Source organism: Rhinatrema bivittatum, chromosome 3 (genome assembly GCF_901001135.1).
Source record: "Rhinatrema bivittatum chromosome 3, aRhiBiv1.1, whole genome shotgun sequence".
NCBI classification, from domain to species: domain Eukaryota; kingdom Metazoa; phylum Chordata; class Amphibia; order Gymnophiona; family Rhinatrematidae; genus Rhinatrema; species Rhinatrema bivittatum.
The window spans coordinates 558895299-558912275 of record NC_042617.1 but is presented as its reverse complement, the minus strand read 5'-3'; the positions used below and the strand labels follow the sequence as shown (position 1 = coordinate 558912275).

Here is a 16977-nt window from a genome sequence, read left to right as displayed (position 1 = left end):
GAGTATGCTAGCTATTTTGTTATGAAAGTAGAGTGCCAGTTCTTCGCATTTGTTGCTTGCTTCATTGTCGGGGATGACTGGAGGGGCTGGCTTTGTGAGATTAGAGACGTAAGAGAAGAGGGCTTTTGGGTTATAGATGTAATCGTGAATTTTCTTGGCATAGAAATCACGTTTAGCATTAAGGGTAGTGGTTCTGTAGCAGTAGAGTGCAGATTTGAAGGAGGAGGTTTTTTGGGGAGATGGGTCTTTACGCCAGGCTCTTTCCTTTTGTCTAAGATCGTTTTTCATGCATTTTAGGTCAGTCGTGTACCACGGTTTTTGATCTTTGGCAGAGGGGTTCAACTCACGTACGGTGATGGGGCATAGCTTATTTGCAATGTCAAGGGTGATAGTGTTCCAGGAATTGATCGCGGCCTCGGGATCAGTGCATTTAAGGTTAGACAAGGAGTCGGTGAGGGCTGCAGTGAGCTCTTCACTAGGGCAGGGTTTTCTGAAAGTAATAGAGATGTTGGAGGTGGGATGATTAAGTGAGGGTGTCTCGATGGAGAACAAGGTTTTGATAATGGTGTAGTCTGACCAGGGGACTGTGGTACAGGAGGGAGTGTTGGGAGAGATGATGCAGGAATTGATGAATAATAGGTCCAGGGTGTGACCAGCCTTATGAGTAGGGGAGGCGATAATTTGTTTGTATCCCATGGCATCTAGGGAGTTGAGAAAGGCTTCGCAGGATGAGGAGAGGGGATATGCATCAACGTGGAGATTGAAGTCTCCTAGAATGATGGCGGGGGCTTCAATGTTGATGTTTTCAGAGATGAATTCGATGAGGGGAGATGGGTTGTGTTCTAAGAGGCCAGGGGGGGCATAGACCAGGCAGACCTGTAGTTCATGTGATTTATATAGCCCGATCTCTAATCTGGGAGGGGGTTTGATGTTGATGGGTTTGAGCTTTATATGCTTTCTAGCTGCTAGGAGTAGGCCTCCACCCCATTTCTTAGGTCTTGGGGTATTGAAGATATCTTAAGAATGGTTGGGAAGCTGATTGTGTCTGAGTCCTTGAGCCAGGTCTCAGTGATGGCGCAGACGTCAAGCTTCGAGTCAGAAAGGAGGTCATTAAGGATTACAGTTTTTTTTAGAGAGGGATTGGGCGTTGAAGAGAATCATGGAAAAGGTTGTGAGTCCTATGAGTTGGGTGAATGGGGAGAAGTGACTTATGATGGGCAGGAAAGTAGTGGGGGGTAGGGCGGGGTGTTCTACAGGCGGGATAGAAAATCTTGCATGGCTAGCCACTGTGTGGCGGCGGGGAGGAGTGTCTGAAGTGCAATGGGGGTTTGGGACAGGCTAGGGAAAAAGGGCAGGGGAGAGGGGGTGGGTGGCGCAAATTCTAAACAAAGCGGCAAGATACAAAAGGGTCAGCACAAAGGGGCACACTAAGGGGCAGGCCCCTTAGTTGCGCTCCTTTGGCGTGAGACGCCTGGCACAAGACACCAGAGAAAGTTTGTGTACTTTTAAGTTCCTCCCGGACAGGAAGTGAGGTGCGCCGTGGAGGCGGTCCTTGCTTCCTCTCTGGGCCGGGTGCAGGTAGGCCACGGCTCGGACCCCGGTTGTTTATTTTATTTATTTATTTTTATATACCAACATTCGTATAAAACAATCACATCAGTTGTTGACTATATTGCTCAATTGTAGCATGTAGCAAAAACAGACCCATATTGAAAGCATATAAATATTAAGTGTTAAAGAAATGGAAATGACAGACATGCTTTACAAAGCATGCTTGCTGATCATTACAATGAAACAGACTGGTAGGGTCATTACCTAAAAACATGTCAGACGTGAATAAACTCACCTGGAATAAATCCATTTAGGTCAGGCTGAATAGTTTTAAACTGATTTACATAATACTGCCTTTGTTCATCTGTTATCTTCCAGGGATCATCATAACTATTGGATTGTCTACGAATTTCAGTGGCAGTTGCGGCAGATGCCACAGTTCGTACTGTTGTCTGGTCCTGTAATAAGAATATAAGAACATACACTGATGTATTTGTTAGTTTTTAACTTACCGTATTTTTCGCTCCATAAGACGCACTTTTTTTCCCCCAAAAGTGGGGGGAAAATGTATGTGCGTCTTATGGAGCGAATATAAAAAAAAAAACAAACAAAAATCTAACAACCCCCCCCTCCTGACTCCCCCAAGACCTGCCGACTTAATTTACTGCAACCCCCCACCCTCCTGACCCCATCCCCCCCAAGACCTGCCAAACGTCCCTGGTTGTCCAGCGGGGGTCCAGGAGCGGTCCGGGAACGATCTCCTCGGCTTCGGCCGTCGGCTGCCAGTAAACAAAATGGCGCCGACGGCCCTTTGCCCTCACTATGTCACTGAGACCGACCAATAGCAGCGGTCGGTCCCAGTGACATAGTGAGGGCAAAGGGCCGTCGGCGCCATTTTGATTACTGGCAGCCGACGGCCCACGCCCAGGAGATCGTTCCCGGACCGCTCCTGGACCCCCGCTGGACCACCAGGGATGTTTGGCAGGTCTTTGGGGGGGGGGGTCAGGAGGGTGGGGGTTTGCAGTAAATTAAGTCAGCAGGTCTTGGGGGAGTCAGGAGGGTGGGGGGTTGTAGTAAATTAAGTCGGCAGGTCTTGGGGGGGTCAGGAGGGTGGGGGATTGCAGTAAATTAAGTCGGCAGGTCTTGGGGGGGTCAGGAGGGTGGGGGGTTGCAGTAAATTAAGTCGGCAGGTCTTGGGGGGGGTCAGGAGGGTGGGGGTTGTTAATTTAAAGGGTTGGGATGGGGGTTTTTTTTGGGGGGGGGGAGGGGTTCCCAGAGAAAGAAACGTTTTCTGATCTGGGGAGTGGACCGAAATGGCCCTCCCCAGACCCGAAAACAAAATGGGGAGAAAAAAAAAGCTATGCACTCCCCTAATTTGCTCCATAAGACGCCCAGACGCAGAGCCGGTTTAGCACAATTTTTTTTTTTTATTATTTTCCCCCTCTGAATCCTAGGTGCGTCTTATGATCAGGTGCGTCTTATGGAGCGAAAAATACGGTATTTATGTTTCTCTTGCACCCCAGCCCAGCCTGTTTTGGACATGTGGGTAATAAATAAATATTAAGTTGCCATATTGGGTCAGCCAAGGATCCATCAAGCTTAGCATCCTTGACCAATCAAGGATACAAATACCTGGCAAATATCCAATTATTAAATAAATCCCATGCTAATAATGCCGGTAATAAGCAGTAGCTATTCCCTAAATCAACTTGATTCATACCAGTTTATGGACTTCTCTTCCAAGAACTTGTCCAAACCTTTTTTTAAACCCAATAAAGTTAACTGCTTTAACTACATCCTCTGGCAAAGAATTCCAGAGCTTAATTATGCATTGGATGAACAAGAATTTTCTTTGATGAGTTAAATGTGCTAATTGCTAACTTCATGGCACGTCTCCATAGTCCTTGTATTATCTGAAAGAGTAAACAACTGATTTACATTAACCTGTTCTAGTCCTCGTTTATAGACCCCCATCATATTCCCCCCTCAGCCATCTCTTCTCCAAGTTAAACAGCCACCTCTTTAGTCTTTCTTGGTAGGGGAGCGGTTCCATCCCCTTTATCATATCTTGGTTACCCTTCTCTGTACTTTCTCCAGTGCACACTTTTTTTTTTTGAGATGTGGCTACCAGAATTGAACACAGTACTCAAAGGGTGGTTTCAACATGGAGCAATACAGAGTTATTATGATATTCTACGTTTTATTCACCATTCCCTCCCTAATAGTTCCTAACATTCTGCTTACCTTCTTGACTGCTGAAGCATACTGAACCAACAATTTCAATGAATTTTCCACTATGACACCTAGGTCTTTTCATAGGTGGTAGCTCCTAATATGGAACCTAACATCATGTAACTACAGCATGGGTTACTTTTCCCTATGTGCATCACTTTGCACTTGTCCACATTAAATTTCATCTGCCATTTGGATGCCTAGACTTGCAGGGTGCTCCTGCAATTTATCAAAATCTGCTTGTAATTTAACAACCCTGAATAATTTTGTCTCATCTATAAATCTGATCTCACTTGTCTATCCCCTTTCTAGATCTTTTATAAATATATTAAAAAGTACCAGTCCAAGTACAGATCCCTAAAGCATTTCAACCAGGGAAAACTGACCATTTAATTCTAATTTGTTTCCTATCTTTTAGCTAGTTTACAGTCCACAAAAGGACATTCCCTATCTCATGACTTTTTAATTTTCTTAGGAGTCTTTCATGGGGGGAAACTGTCAAATGCCTTCTGAAAATCAAAATATACATCAGCTCAACTTTATCCATGTTTATTAACCTCTTAAGGAAAAAAAAAAAAAGTAGCAGCTTGTGAGGCAAGAGTTCCCTTGGGTAAATCCATGCTGGCTGTATCCCATTAAACCATGTCTATCCATGTGTTCCTTGATTTTGTTCTTTAAAATAAGTTTCCACAATTTTTCCCGGCACTGAAATCAGGCTCACCAATCTATAGTTTTCTGGTCACCCCTGGAGCTCTTTTAAAATATTACATTGGCCACCCTCCAATCATCAGGTACAATGGACAATTTTAATAAGACATTTTTGAGTTTACAGAACCCGGAGTGTTACCATCTGATCCGGGCAATTTGCTACTCTTCAGTTTGGCAATTTGGCCTACTACATCTTCCAGGTTCACTGTGATTTGGTTCATTTCATCTCAATCATTAACCTTAAGTCACTGGAACAAGTATCACCCCAACATCCTAATTAGTAAACACCGAAGCAAAGAATTAATTTAGTCTTTCCGCATTGGCTTTACCTTCCTAAGTGCCGCTTTAACCCCTCGATCATTTAACCGTCCAACCGACTCCCTTGCAGGCTTCCTGCTTCAGATATATTTTTTAAAGTTTTTTTTATTATGAGTTTTTGCCTCTATGGCCAGCTTTTTTTCAAATTCTCTCAGCCTCACTTATCAATGTTTTACATTTAACTTGTCAATCCTTATGTTTTTTCCTATTTTCTTCAAATTAATCCTTCTTCCAATGTTTGCAGGAAGCTCTTTTGGCTAAAACAGCCTCTCTCACCTCACTTTTTAACCATGTTGGCAGTTGTTTAGCCTTCCTTCCACCTTTCTTAATGCATTTAAAACATCTGGATTGTGGTTCTAAGATAGTATTTTTAAACAATGTCTGTTGTATACTCAACCTTTGTAACTTCACCTTTCATTTTTTTTCTATTTATCTCATTTTATCAAAGTCTCCCTTTTGAAAGTTTAGTGCTAGAGCTGTAGATTTACTTATTGTCCCCCCTTCCAGTCATTAAGTCAAATTTGATCATGTTGTGATCTCTATTGCCAAATGGCCCCACCACTGTTAACTCATACACCAAATCATATGTTCCACTAAGAATAAGATCTAAAATGGCTCCCTCTGTCATCAGTTCCTGAACCAATTACTTCATGAAGCAGTCATTTATTCTATCCAAGAACTGTACCTCTCTAACATGTCCTAAAGTTTCATTTACCCAGTCAGCATTGGAGTAATTGAAATCTCCATTACTGCGCTGCCAAATTTGTTAGCTTCCCTAATTTCTCTTAGCATTTCATTGTCTATTTGATCATTTTAGCCAGATGGACCAGTAGTATTTAAATATTTACTATTCATCTATAACAATTTGTGCTAAGTGAAGTCAATAGTGCTGGTATAGATAATATAGCCCTACACACATGGGATTTTTACCCATAAAGATTCTACTAGGCATTAAGTCTCAAGATCTTTGTCCTGTTGGGACATTTATACCACAAAATGCCCTCCCTCCCCAGCAAGTTGATCCACTCTATCACTGTGATATAATTTGTATCCTGGTATGGCACTGTCCTGTTGGTTATCCTCCTTCTACTAGGTCTCTGAGATGCCAATTATATCTACCTCTTCATTCAGTGCTCAACACATTAACTCTCCTAACTTCTTAGACTTCTGGTAATGGCATACAGACATTTGAAATAACAACGTGCTTATCAGTTGACAGGGATAATTAAGGATCTTAGCTCAAGTGGTTCTTTACTTATAGGCAAATGGACTACATTTGCTTTTATTGGAACCTCTGTTAGGATGCTCTCTCTGTTTCATTAGTATCTTTTGAAGATACCTCCCTCCAAACTATGCACTGCTGAGTGATTCTCAGCTTTCCCCCATGTTAAAGAGGAAGAACTTAAAGGATGGGAGAACGAGAGAGATGTGGATCAGCAATGGACCAATCTAAAAGGAGCAATCACCAAGGCAACTGCTCTATATGTTAGAAACGTAAAGAAAAGCAAAAGAAAATTGAAACCTATCTGGTTCTCAAAGGAGGTGGCTGACAAAATTAAAGCTAAAAGAACAGCATTCAAGAAATATAAAGGATCCCAAAGGGAGGAGCACAAAGAAGAATATTTGTATCAACTGAGGGAGACGAAGAAAACAATCAAGTTGGCAAAAAATCAAGCAGAAGAGAGGATTGCCAAGGAGATAAAAAATGGTGACAAAACATTTTTCAGATACATCAGCGAAAAGAGAAAGGTCCAAAGTGGTATAGTGAAATTGAAAGGTGGTAATGATCAATGTGTGGAGACAGACGAAGAAATGGCAGAAATATTAAACGAATACTTCAGCTCTGTGTTCACTAAAGAAGACCCTGGAGAAGGACCATCTCTACACAACAAGAAACTGGAGGGAAGTGGAATAGATGAAAATCCTTTTACAGTAGAAAATGTGTGGGAAGAGCTAAAGAACCTGAAAGTGGACAAAGCCATGGGGCCTGATGGGATTCATCCAAGGATATTGAGGGAGCTCAGAGATGTTCTGGCGGGTCCGCTGTGTGACCTGTTCAATAGATCCCTAGAAACGGGAGTGGTGCCGAGAGACTGGAGAAGAGCGGTGGTGGTCCCGCTTCACAAGAGTGGGAACAGGGAGGAGGCTGGCAACTACAGGCCGGTTAGCCTCACTTCGGTGGTGGGAAAAGTAATGGAGTCTCTGCTGAAAGAGAGAATAGTGAACTATCTACAGTCCGGAGAATTGATGGACCAGAGGCAACATGGATTCACCAGGGGAAGATCCTGTCAGACAAATCTGATTGACTATTTTGACTGGGTAACCAAGGAATTGGACCAAGGAAGAGCGCTCGATGTCATATACTTGGATTTCAGCAAAGCTTTTGATACGGTTCCGCACAGGAGACTGGTGAATAAAACGAGAAGCTTGGGAGTGAGTGACAAGGTGGTGACCTGGATTGCAAATTGGTTGACGGACAGAAGACAATGTGTGACGGTAAACGGAACCTTCTCTGAAGAGAGAGCGGTTTTAAGTGGTGTACCGCAAGGATCGGTGTTGGGACCGGTCCTGTTCAATATCTTTGTGAGCGACATTGCGGACGGGATAGAAGGTAAGGTTTGTCTTTTTGCGGATGACACTAAGATCTGCAACAGAGTGGACACGCCGGAAGGAGTGGAGAGAATGAGACGGGATCTAAGGAAACTGGAAGAGTGGTCGAAGATATGGCAGCTGAGATTCAATGCCAAGAAGTGCAAAGTCATGCATATGGGGAGCGGAAATCCGAATGAACTGTATTCGATGGGGGGGGAAGGCTGACGTGCACGGAGCAGGAGAGGGACCTTGGGGTGATAGTGTCTAATGATATGAAGTCTGCGAAACAATGCGACAAGGCGATAGCAAAAGCCAGAAGAATGCTGGGCTGCATAGAGAGAGGAATATCGAGTAAGAAAAGGGAAGTGATTATTCCCTTGTACAGGTCCTTGGTGAGGCCTCACCTGGAGTACTGTGTTCAGTTCTGGAGACCGTATCTACAAAAAGACAAAGACAAGATGGAAGCGGTACAGAGAAGGGCAACCAGGAAGGTGGAGGATCTTCATCGCATGACGTACGAGGAGAGATTGAAGAATCTAAATATGTACACCTTGGAGGAAAGGAGGAGCAGAGGTGATATGATACAGACTTTCAGATACTTGAAAGGTTTTAATGATCCAAAGGCAACAACAAACCTTTACCATAAGAAAAAAATCAGCAGAACCAGGGGTCACGATTTGAAGCTCCAGGGAGGAAGATTCAGAACCAATGTCAGAAAGTATTTCTTCACAGAGAGGGTGGTGGATGCCTGGAATGCCCTTCCGGAGGAAGTGGTGAAGACCAGAACTGTGAAGGACTTCAAAGGGGCGTGGGATAAACACTGTGGATCCATAAAGTCAAGAGGCCGCCAATGAAGAGTGGGTGACTCGACAGAATGATGGCTACTGCCTGGAGACAATACCCTTATTCAATAAACATACACATGGTTACTGTGACTCCAACATCACTCTAAGCTTCAACAGCAAGAGGAAATGTGGAAAAAGGATTTGCACTCACAAAGACGGGAGTAGCTGGCTTGTTACGGCGGTTACTACCCCAAACCAAATATCCAAATTACTACCTCCACCTTCCTCTATTCCTGATGCCTTTCAACTAGCTTGATCACTCCATTCTTATACTTCACTTTCAATGCATATCCAGCATAGTTCTCTGCTTCAACAGCAGGGGAAAAGAAAAACTGTTACTTCACACATCCAGCAGAGCTCTCTGCTTAAACGGCAGGGGAGAAGAAAAAAGGGTTCACACTCACAAAGCGGGGAGTAGCTGGCTTGTTACGGCGGTTACTACCCCAAACCAAATGTACCTGATACTTCACTCTCGACGCATATCCAGCATGGCTCTCTGCTTCAACGGCATGGGAGAAAGACTGATACATCACAAATTTCCAGCATAGCTCTCTGCTTCAACGGCAGGGGAAAAGAAAAACTGATACTTCACGCATATCCAGCATAACTTCAACGGCAGGGGAGAAGAAAAAAGGATTCACACTCACAAAGCGGGGAGTAGCTGGCTGGTTACGGCGGTTACTACCCCAAACCAAATGTGCCTGATACTTCACTTTCGATGCATATCCAGCATAGCTCTCTGCTTCAACGGCAGGGGAGAAGAAAAAAACTGATACCTCACGCATATCCAGCATAGCTCCCTGCTTCAACGGCAGGGGAGAAGATAAACAACCAATAAGGGCTGTATAACATAATCTGGGTAAAAACAAATAAGCATGGGTGTAGCTTGCTTATTGCGGCGGTTACTACCCCTACTACCTCTAACTAATCAAGCTAGATATTTCACTTGGATGCAGCTCCATCACCGCTCTCTACATTAATGGCGGGGGTGGAAGGGAATTAGAACCAAGAGCTAAGAGAAACAGATAAGTATGGGAGAAGAAATGAGGGAAGCTTGCTGGGCAGACTGGATGGGCCATTTGGTCTTCTTCTGCCGTCATTTCTATGTTTCTATGTTTCTATGTTCTAGTTAAAAGCTGCTCTATCTTCTTTTTAAAGGTTAGCGCCAGCAGCCAGGTTCCACCCTGATTAAGGTGGAGCCCGTCCTTTCAAAAGAGACTTCCATATCCCCAAAAGACTGCCCAGTTCCTTTCAAAACTGAATCCTTCTTCCCTGCACCATTGTCTCATCCACACACAGACTCCAGAGCTCTGCCTGCCTCTGGGGACTGCTCATGGAACAGGAAGCATTTTAGAGAATGCTTACCAGGAGATTCTGGATTTCAACTTTCTAATTAAGTCTAAATTTCGCTTCTAGAGCATCTCTCCCACACTGTCCTATGTTATGATTTTCAACCAACTATAATTTTTACTATATACAATTAAAGATGCATCACACATGTTTTCTCACTTGCTATGATAAACATACCTGTTGTAAAATGTTCTTTAAAACATACCACAACTAATCATTTCTATACTACTACTAAACACAGCACTGTGCAAATACACAGAAGTGTCATTCTATTCAAAATGTTTCCCTTCTTTTGAAGTACAAGGTAGGGTTAAAAATATGCAGGAATCAGAATTAAAAAAAAAAAAAAAGCAAAACACTCCTTCCCATCTGTTCAAAACTACTCAAATACAATGTGCCTCTCTCTCACGCCACATATAAAGTTTGATCTACCCAAATTGCTTGCTCAGTATCAACATCCAGATCAGAGTGACAAACACACAGAGCATATGCAAATACCAGAATCAGTTTGAAGGGCAAGAAGTCAAAACTGCTTGCCCACAGTATGCCCGAACAAACCCACTTGAAACACTGAACACACCCATACCATACATCCACAGGAAACAATGGGAAAGTCTTCCTATTCTAAAAAAGCCAACAAGTGCAATAAAGTCTCACATGTGGAAACGAAGATAAATGTAGCAATTAATAAAAATTTAAAATCAGGAAAAAGCAAAATTGCTTACCTTGTAATAGGTGTTATCCCAGGACAGCAGGATGTAGTCCTCACATATGGGTGACATCATTGATTGAGTCCTATTGCAGAAAACTTTCTGTCAAAGTTTCTAGAAACTTTTGACTGGCCCTGTGAGGCCACTGAGCATGCCCAGCATGCCATGATATTCTCTGCCACAGGGTCTCTCTTCAGTCTCGTATGTAGCAATAAGCTTTAGCAAAAAATAAAATAATAAAACGTATCGGACCCAACTCCGCGGGGTGGCGGGTGGGTTTCATGAGGACTACATCCTGCTGTCCTGGGATAACACCTATAACAAGGTAAGCAATTTTGCTTTATCCCAGGACAAGCAGGATGCTAGTCCTCACATATGGGTGATTAGCAAGCTAGAGGCTGAGTCATTTTGTAGTGAAGCAATAGTGAAGTATTGTTGTTGAAAATGAGGCAGCCGAAGACCACAGCAGATTGGATGTAGAAGGAGTTGGGATTAAACTGGAAACAAGTTCTTTAAGACAGATTGTCCATATGCTGAATCTTGTCGCCCTTGTTTGTCCAAACAGTAATGAGCTGCAAAGTTGTGAAGAGAACTCCATGTTGCTGCTTTACATATGTCAAGGATTGGCACTGAACGATAGTGTGCTACTGAGGTTGACATTGCTCTTACTGAATGCGCCTTTACTCGCCCTTGGAGAGGAAGGCCTGCTTTTTCATAGCAAAACTGTATACAATCTGCTAGCCAATTGGATAGAGTATGTTTACCCACTGCTTTTCCCGGTTTGTTTGGATCATAAGATATAAAGAGTTGAGTGCATTTTCTGTGGACTGCAGTGCGGTCTAAATAAAATGCTAGAGCACGCTTACAATCCAAGGTATGTAAGGCCTGTTCTCCTCGGTGGGAATGAGGACTTGGAAAGAATGTGGGTAAAACTATGGATTGGTTCAAGTGGAATTCCGTAACTACCTTGGGAAGGAATTTTGGATGTGTACGGAGAACCACTCTGTCATGTAGGAATTTTGTATAGGGCGAGTACATGACAAGTGCTTGTAATTCACTAATCCTTCTAGCTGATGTAATGGCTAAGAGGAAGTTAGTCTTCCATGTGAGAAATTTAAGATCACAGGAATTCATGGGTTCAAAAGGAGAACGCATGAGCCTTCTTAAGACCAGATTCAGGTCCCATTTTGTGACTGGTGGCCGAATTGGTGGTTTAAGTTGAGTTAAACCTCTCATAAACCTACTGACAAGAGGTTGTATGGATATTGGTGCATCTCCCATCTTGTTATGGTAAGCTGAGATTGCACTTAGATGTACTCTGACAGATGAAGTCTGAAGACCAGAATCTGAAAGATGGCATAAGTAGTCTAGTAGAGAAGTTGTGGGGCAGGTGAAAGGATCAATACTCTTTTGCCTGCACCACAAAGTAAACCTTTTCCATTTCGAAGAATAGTTTTTTCATGTTGAAAGTTTACGTGAAGCTATAAGCACTTGAGATACATTAGTTGAAAGATTGAGTGGTTGTAAAATCAAGCTTTCAACATCCATGCTGTCAGGGAAAGGGATTGAAGGTTGGGATGACGCAACGACCCTGATCCTGAGTTATGAGAGTGGGAGCTACTCCCAGCCGAATTGGATCCCTGACTAACAGGTCTAGAAGTGTGGGAAACCATACTTGTCGAGGCCAATATGGGGCTATGAGTATCATGGACCCCCTGTCCTGTTGTAGCTTCACTAGAGTTTTGGTTATGAGCGGTATTGGAGGATACGCGTATAGAAGGCCTGAGTTCCAAGGGTGAGCAAAGGCGTCCTTGGCTGGCTGGTTTTTCTGTTTGTGTAGAGAACAGAATTTGTCCACTTTGTGATTCAGATGTGACGCAAAGATATCTATTGTTGGTTGCCCCCAATGTTGAAATATCCTGGTCACTACTGAGGGATCCAGGGACCACTCATGTGGTTGGAACTGACGACTGAGTCGATCTGCAACTACATTGTGAATGCCTGCCAGATAAGTGGCCCTGAGGAACATTGAGTGGTTCAGGGCCCAGCCCCAAATCTGTGTAGCTTCTTGACAAAGAAGATACGAGCCCGTACCTCCCTGTTTGTTGATGTACCACATGGCAACTGTGTTGTCTGTTTGGATGAGAACAGTCTTGTGTGAAAGGCAGTCCTTGAATGCATGCAGAGCATAACGGATAGCTCGAAGTTCCAGAAAATTGATTTGAAATGTTGCTTCGAGTTTTGTCCAAGCACCTTGGGTTTGGAGGTTGTGTATGTGAGCTCCCCAACCTAAGGAGGATGCATCTGTGGTTAGTGTTATCTGTGAAAATTGTCCTTGTTCACCCACCAACAAAAAGATTAATGTAGCTGGTGGGTTACTTGAATTGGAGAGTACAGTGGTTGACTGGCTTGGATCCATTGTGATCTTAAAGTCCATTGGGTTATTCTCATGGCTAATCTTGCCATAGGAGTAACATGAACTGTGGAGGCCATGAGGCCTAGCAAAGTGAGAAACTAGTGAGCTGTTGCTTGTTTCATTGAGTAAATGGAGTTTGCCAAAAAGGAAAGTGTCTCTGCCCGATCCTCGGGTAGAAAGGCCTTTGAGAGGATGGTATTCAATTCTGCTCCTATGAATTGAAGCAGGTGAGATGGAGTGAGATGGGACTTTTGATAATTGATGAGAAAGCCCATGGAGTGAAGTAGAGTAATTGTTCGACTGAGAGAAGCCAGAGCTCCTTGTTGAGATTGACTTCTGATGAGCCAGTTGTCTAAATAGGGAAATACATGGACACTTTCCTTGTGCAAGTGTGCTGCTATTACTGCTAGACATTTGGTGAATACTCTGGGAGCAGAGGCAAGTCCGAATGGCAGTACTCTGTACTGGGAGAACAAACCACAAGCAAACCGAGCTATGGCCAGCATTCAAACCAGTAATGTAGAAATCCAACACGATTTTGACAGCTTTTAAGTTGACTTTGAACCCTGTTTGAACGCACTCCATGCCTGGAACTTAAGAAATCCGTCTAAGGTAAAATGTATGCGTGCACTCACTTGTATTGATTCTGTACCATTGCCATTTCTTATACAGTCCTTTGTAATTTAAATTTTAGATTTTCCTGTTTGAGTTTGTGGGCATCCCTCCCGACGCAGCCGCTGGCGAAACACGGGACCGTGTCGGGGGACCCCGTGTGCATGAAAGATTGCACTTTATAACAATGGAGTTGCCAATTTTCGAATAAATGAGACTTTACATTTATATACCTGAATGAAGTATTGGGACTGTATTACTTAATACCAGCATTCGTGTTGGAGTACTCTGTACTGGAAATGCTGATGACCTCCATGAAACGCAGATACTTGCGATGAGGAGGGAATATTGGAATGTGAGCATAAGCGTCTTGAAGATCCAGAGAACAAAGCCAATCTCCTGATTGAAGAAGTGGAAGCATGGTGCCTAGAGAAACTATCCTGAACCTTTCCTTCTTTAGAACTTTGTTGAGATTTCTGAGGTCTAGGATGGGACGTAGGACCCCAGGTTTCTTCGGAATGAGGAAATAGGGGGAATAGAATCCTCTGCCCTGCTGAGTCTGGGGCACTGGCTCTACAGCTCTGGCTCTCAGAAGGGTGGATAATTCTACTTGTAATTGGGAGTATGTGATTTTTGCTTAGAGGAAGAGGTCTCGGAGGAGAATCTCTTGGAGTTGAGAGAAAATTGAGTTGGTAACCTCGAGATATTATTGCAAGTACCCATTGGTCTGTTATTTGTAACCAATGGTTGTAGAAGGAGGATACTTGGCCTCCTACCGGTAGATCTGGTTGAGGATTGAAGAGATGGCTTTGGTCTCTGGGAAAAGCCTCAAAAGCCTGCAGCCGGTCCCGTCTGCGGCAGAGGTTGAGACCTAGCCGCCCTAGGTTGTCTGGGCTGAGCTCTTTGCTGCAGCCTAGAAGATCTGCCCCTTGATGCTGGAGGGTAATAATGCCTCTGTCGATAGAAGGGTCGTCTAGATTCTTTTCTTGGAGGCCAACAAGATGACTGGGTAGCAGAATCCTGTGAAACTAACGATAGTTAGCGCAGGATTTCTGTGTGTTCTTTTAATTGTGCTACAGCATCTTGCACTTTAGAACCAAAAAGGTTGTCACCAATACATGGTAAGTCAACTAACTTTTCCTGGACTTCAGGCGTGAGGTCTGAGGCTTTAAGCCATGCCCAAAGTCTTGCACTTATACCAGAGGCCGCTACCCTGGAGGCTGTTTCAAAACTATCATAAGCGGCTCGGACTTCGTGCTTGCCAGCTTCAAGTCCTTTGTGAATGATTGTTTGGGCTGCTTCCTGATATTGCTGTGGTAATGAAGTTGAAAATTCTTGCATTTGTTTCCACAGATTCCTCTGATATTGAGTCATGTATAACTGATATGATGAAATTCTTGTATTTAACATGGCTCCTTGATAAATTTTCCTACCCAGGGAATCCAAGAATCTATGATCCTTAATTGGAGGAGTGGAGGAATGCGGCCTTATCCTTTTTGATTTCTTTTGTGCGGATTCCACAGCCACTGATTGGTGTGGAAGTTGTGCTTTTCGGTAGCCGGGAACAGACTGCACCAAATAAGTAGTGAACACTTTTATTGATAGCAGGTACTGAGCATGGGTGCCTATTTGGTAAGTCTAGGAGGACCTCATGGACAGGTATGGCTAATACTTGTTTTGGAGGATCCAAAAATTGGAGGACCTCCAGTGTTTGCTGTCTAGCATCCTCCTCAGCTACCAGGGTGATGGTGTCCGCCATATCCTGAACAAAGTTTGTGAAGGATAAATCCTCTGGTGGAGATCTCTCTCTTTGTTCTGGAGGGGAAGGATCTGACATAAATCCTTCAGAGAAGTGTCTGTATGCCCGTCATCCCATGTATTATATGGATCGTCTGATGTGGAGACATTGGAGAAGATCTTTGTGGACGAGGAAGTCCAGAAGGACCTGGCTGCAGATCATCTATAGGTATGCGTCCAGGAATTTCTTCTCATGGCTTGAATGGAATGGCACTGATTTCATAAAATTTCTTCATGAGAAGTTGGTACAGTGCAAATTCAGGATGTCCTGGAGCCCCAGGTGACATTGGCATCAATGGCATCGGGTCAGGCATCGGCGATTGAATCGGTATCTGTATCAATGGTCACCTCGATATCGACTTAGGCTGTGGTGCCAGCATCAGTGCAGGCACTGGCATCGGCGGGGTTGTCTGCATCGGTGCAGGCACTGGCTTCAGTGGAACCACTGGCATCGGTGCAGGCATCGGCATCAGCGAATGCACAGGCATCGGTTCGGGAACCGGCATCGGCGAAGGCACCGGCATCAACATCTGTTGATCCTTTAAGGCCTGGAGCACCGCTTGACGGATGAAATCAGACAATTCCTGCGTAACAGCTGGTGCAGGCAGAGCAGCTGTATGCGGTGGAGGTGTCGATGTTCCTTCCACAGAGCCCTGTGGAGGTTCGACAACTAGTGCGTCGCCATGGGATGAAGGCCTCGGCATCGGAGGTACCGGTGTTTCCTGGATTCTAGGCCGTTTTGTGGTCGATTCCTCCGGGGAGAGAAGCGCTTCTGGTATCGATGGGTGTCGGTGCTTCGAACGGTGTTCGGTCGCTGACTTCGTCGATGCTATCGATGACGTTGGCAATGGATGGTCCCCTGACCCTGCCGGACGACTTTTTTTCAAAATTATGCGTTTGGAGACTCTGGCCGGAGACGATTTGGTCGATGTGGAGGGAGATGGCAGAAGTTGTAGATGGAATAAATGCTCCATCTTTTCTTGGCGGGCCTTTCTTCCCTTTGCGGTCATTTCTGCACATTTGGGACAGGTTGTTACGTCGTGTTTTTCCCCTAAACAAAGCACACACTGAAGGTGTGGGTCTGTAATGGACATTGTCCGATTACAGATGGGACATTTTTTAAATCCCATGGCCATTTTAAAGTCAACAGCCGTCGATGAAATGAAAAGAAACGTGAGAGGAAAAAAAATTTTACTCAAAGAGTAAAACCGAGAAAGATTTACTCACCAGCCAGTGGAAACCTGAGAGATCCCGATGTGGGAGAAAATGAATGTGAAATCTGATTTTTAGTCAGACAAAAAACTGAGAAAACTCACAAAGGCTCCTGGCTCCGTGATGCCTACAGCTGCGCAGAAAAACAAAGACTGAAGAGAGACCCCTGCGGCAGAGAATATCATGGCATGCTGGGTATGCTCAGTGGCCTCACAGGGCCAGTCAAAAGTTTCTAGAAACTTTGACAGAAAGTTTTCCGCAATAGGGCTCCATCAATGATGTCACCCATATGTGAGGACTAGCATCCTGCTTGTCCTGGGATAATGAGAAATTACTACTTACCTGGTAATTTCCTTTTTTTTTTTTTTTTAGGACAGTCAGATGAATCCAGAACGAGTAGGTCATGCACTCCTACCAGCAGATGGAGACAGAGCAAGCTGATGTCACAGTACATATACCCCTGCAGTGACCTCAACCCGCCAGTATTCTCTTCAAAAGCAATTGTGGACAGACTAGCAAAAAACTTGATTAAAAACAGATATCCATATCAGTACTCAGTCAACAGGCAAAACTGAGCACAGATAAGAACATAAACACTATTGTCTAGGGACTGGAGTAACACTTACTAGTAATC

General features: G+C 44.1%; 1 protein-coding gene across 1 annotated transcript in view; it reads right to left on the bottom strand.

Annotated features, from left to right (window-relative positions):
- Nucleotides 1-16977, bottom strand: part of REPS1 (RALBP1 associated Eps domain containing 1) — a 566482-nt gene that overhangs the window by 383857 nt on the left and 165648 nt on the right. The window contains 1 exon segment of the mRNA XM_029596463.1: nucleotides 1847-2009. Coding sequence (XP_029452323.1) covers nucleotides 1847-2009 — 163 coding nt within the window.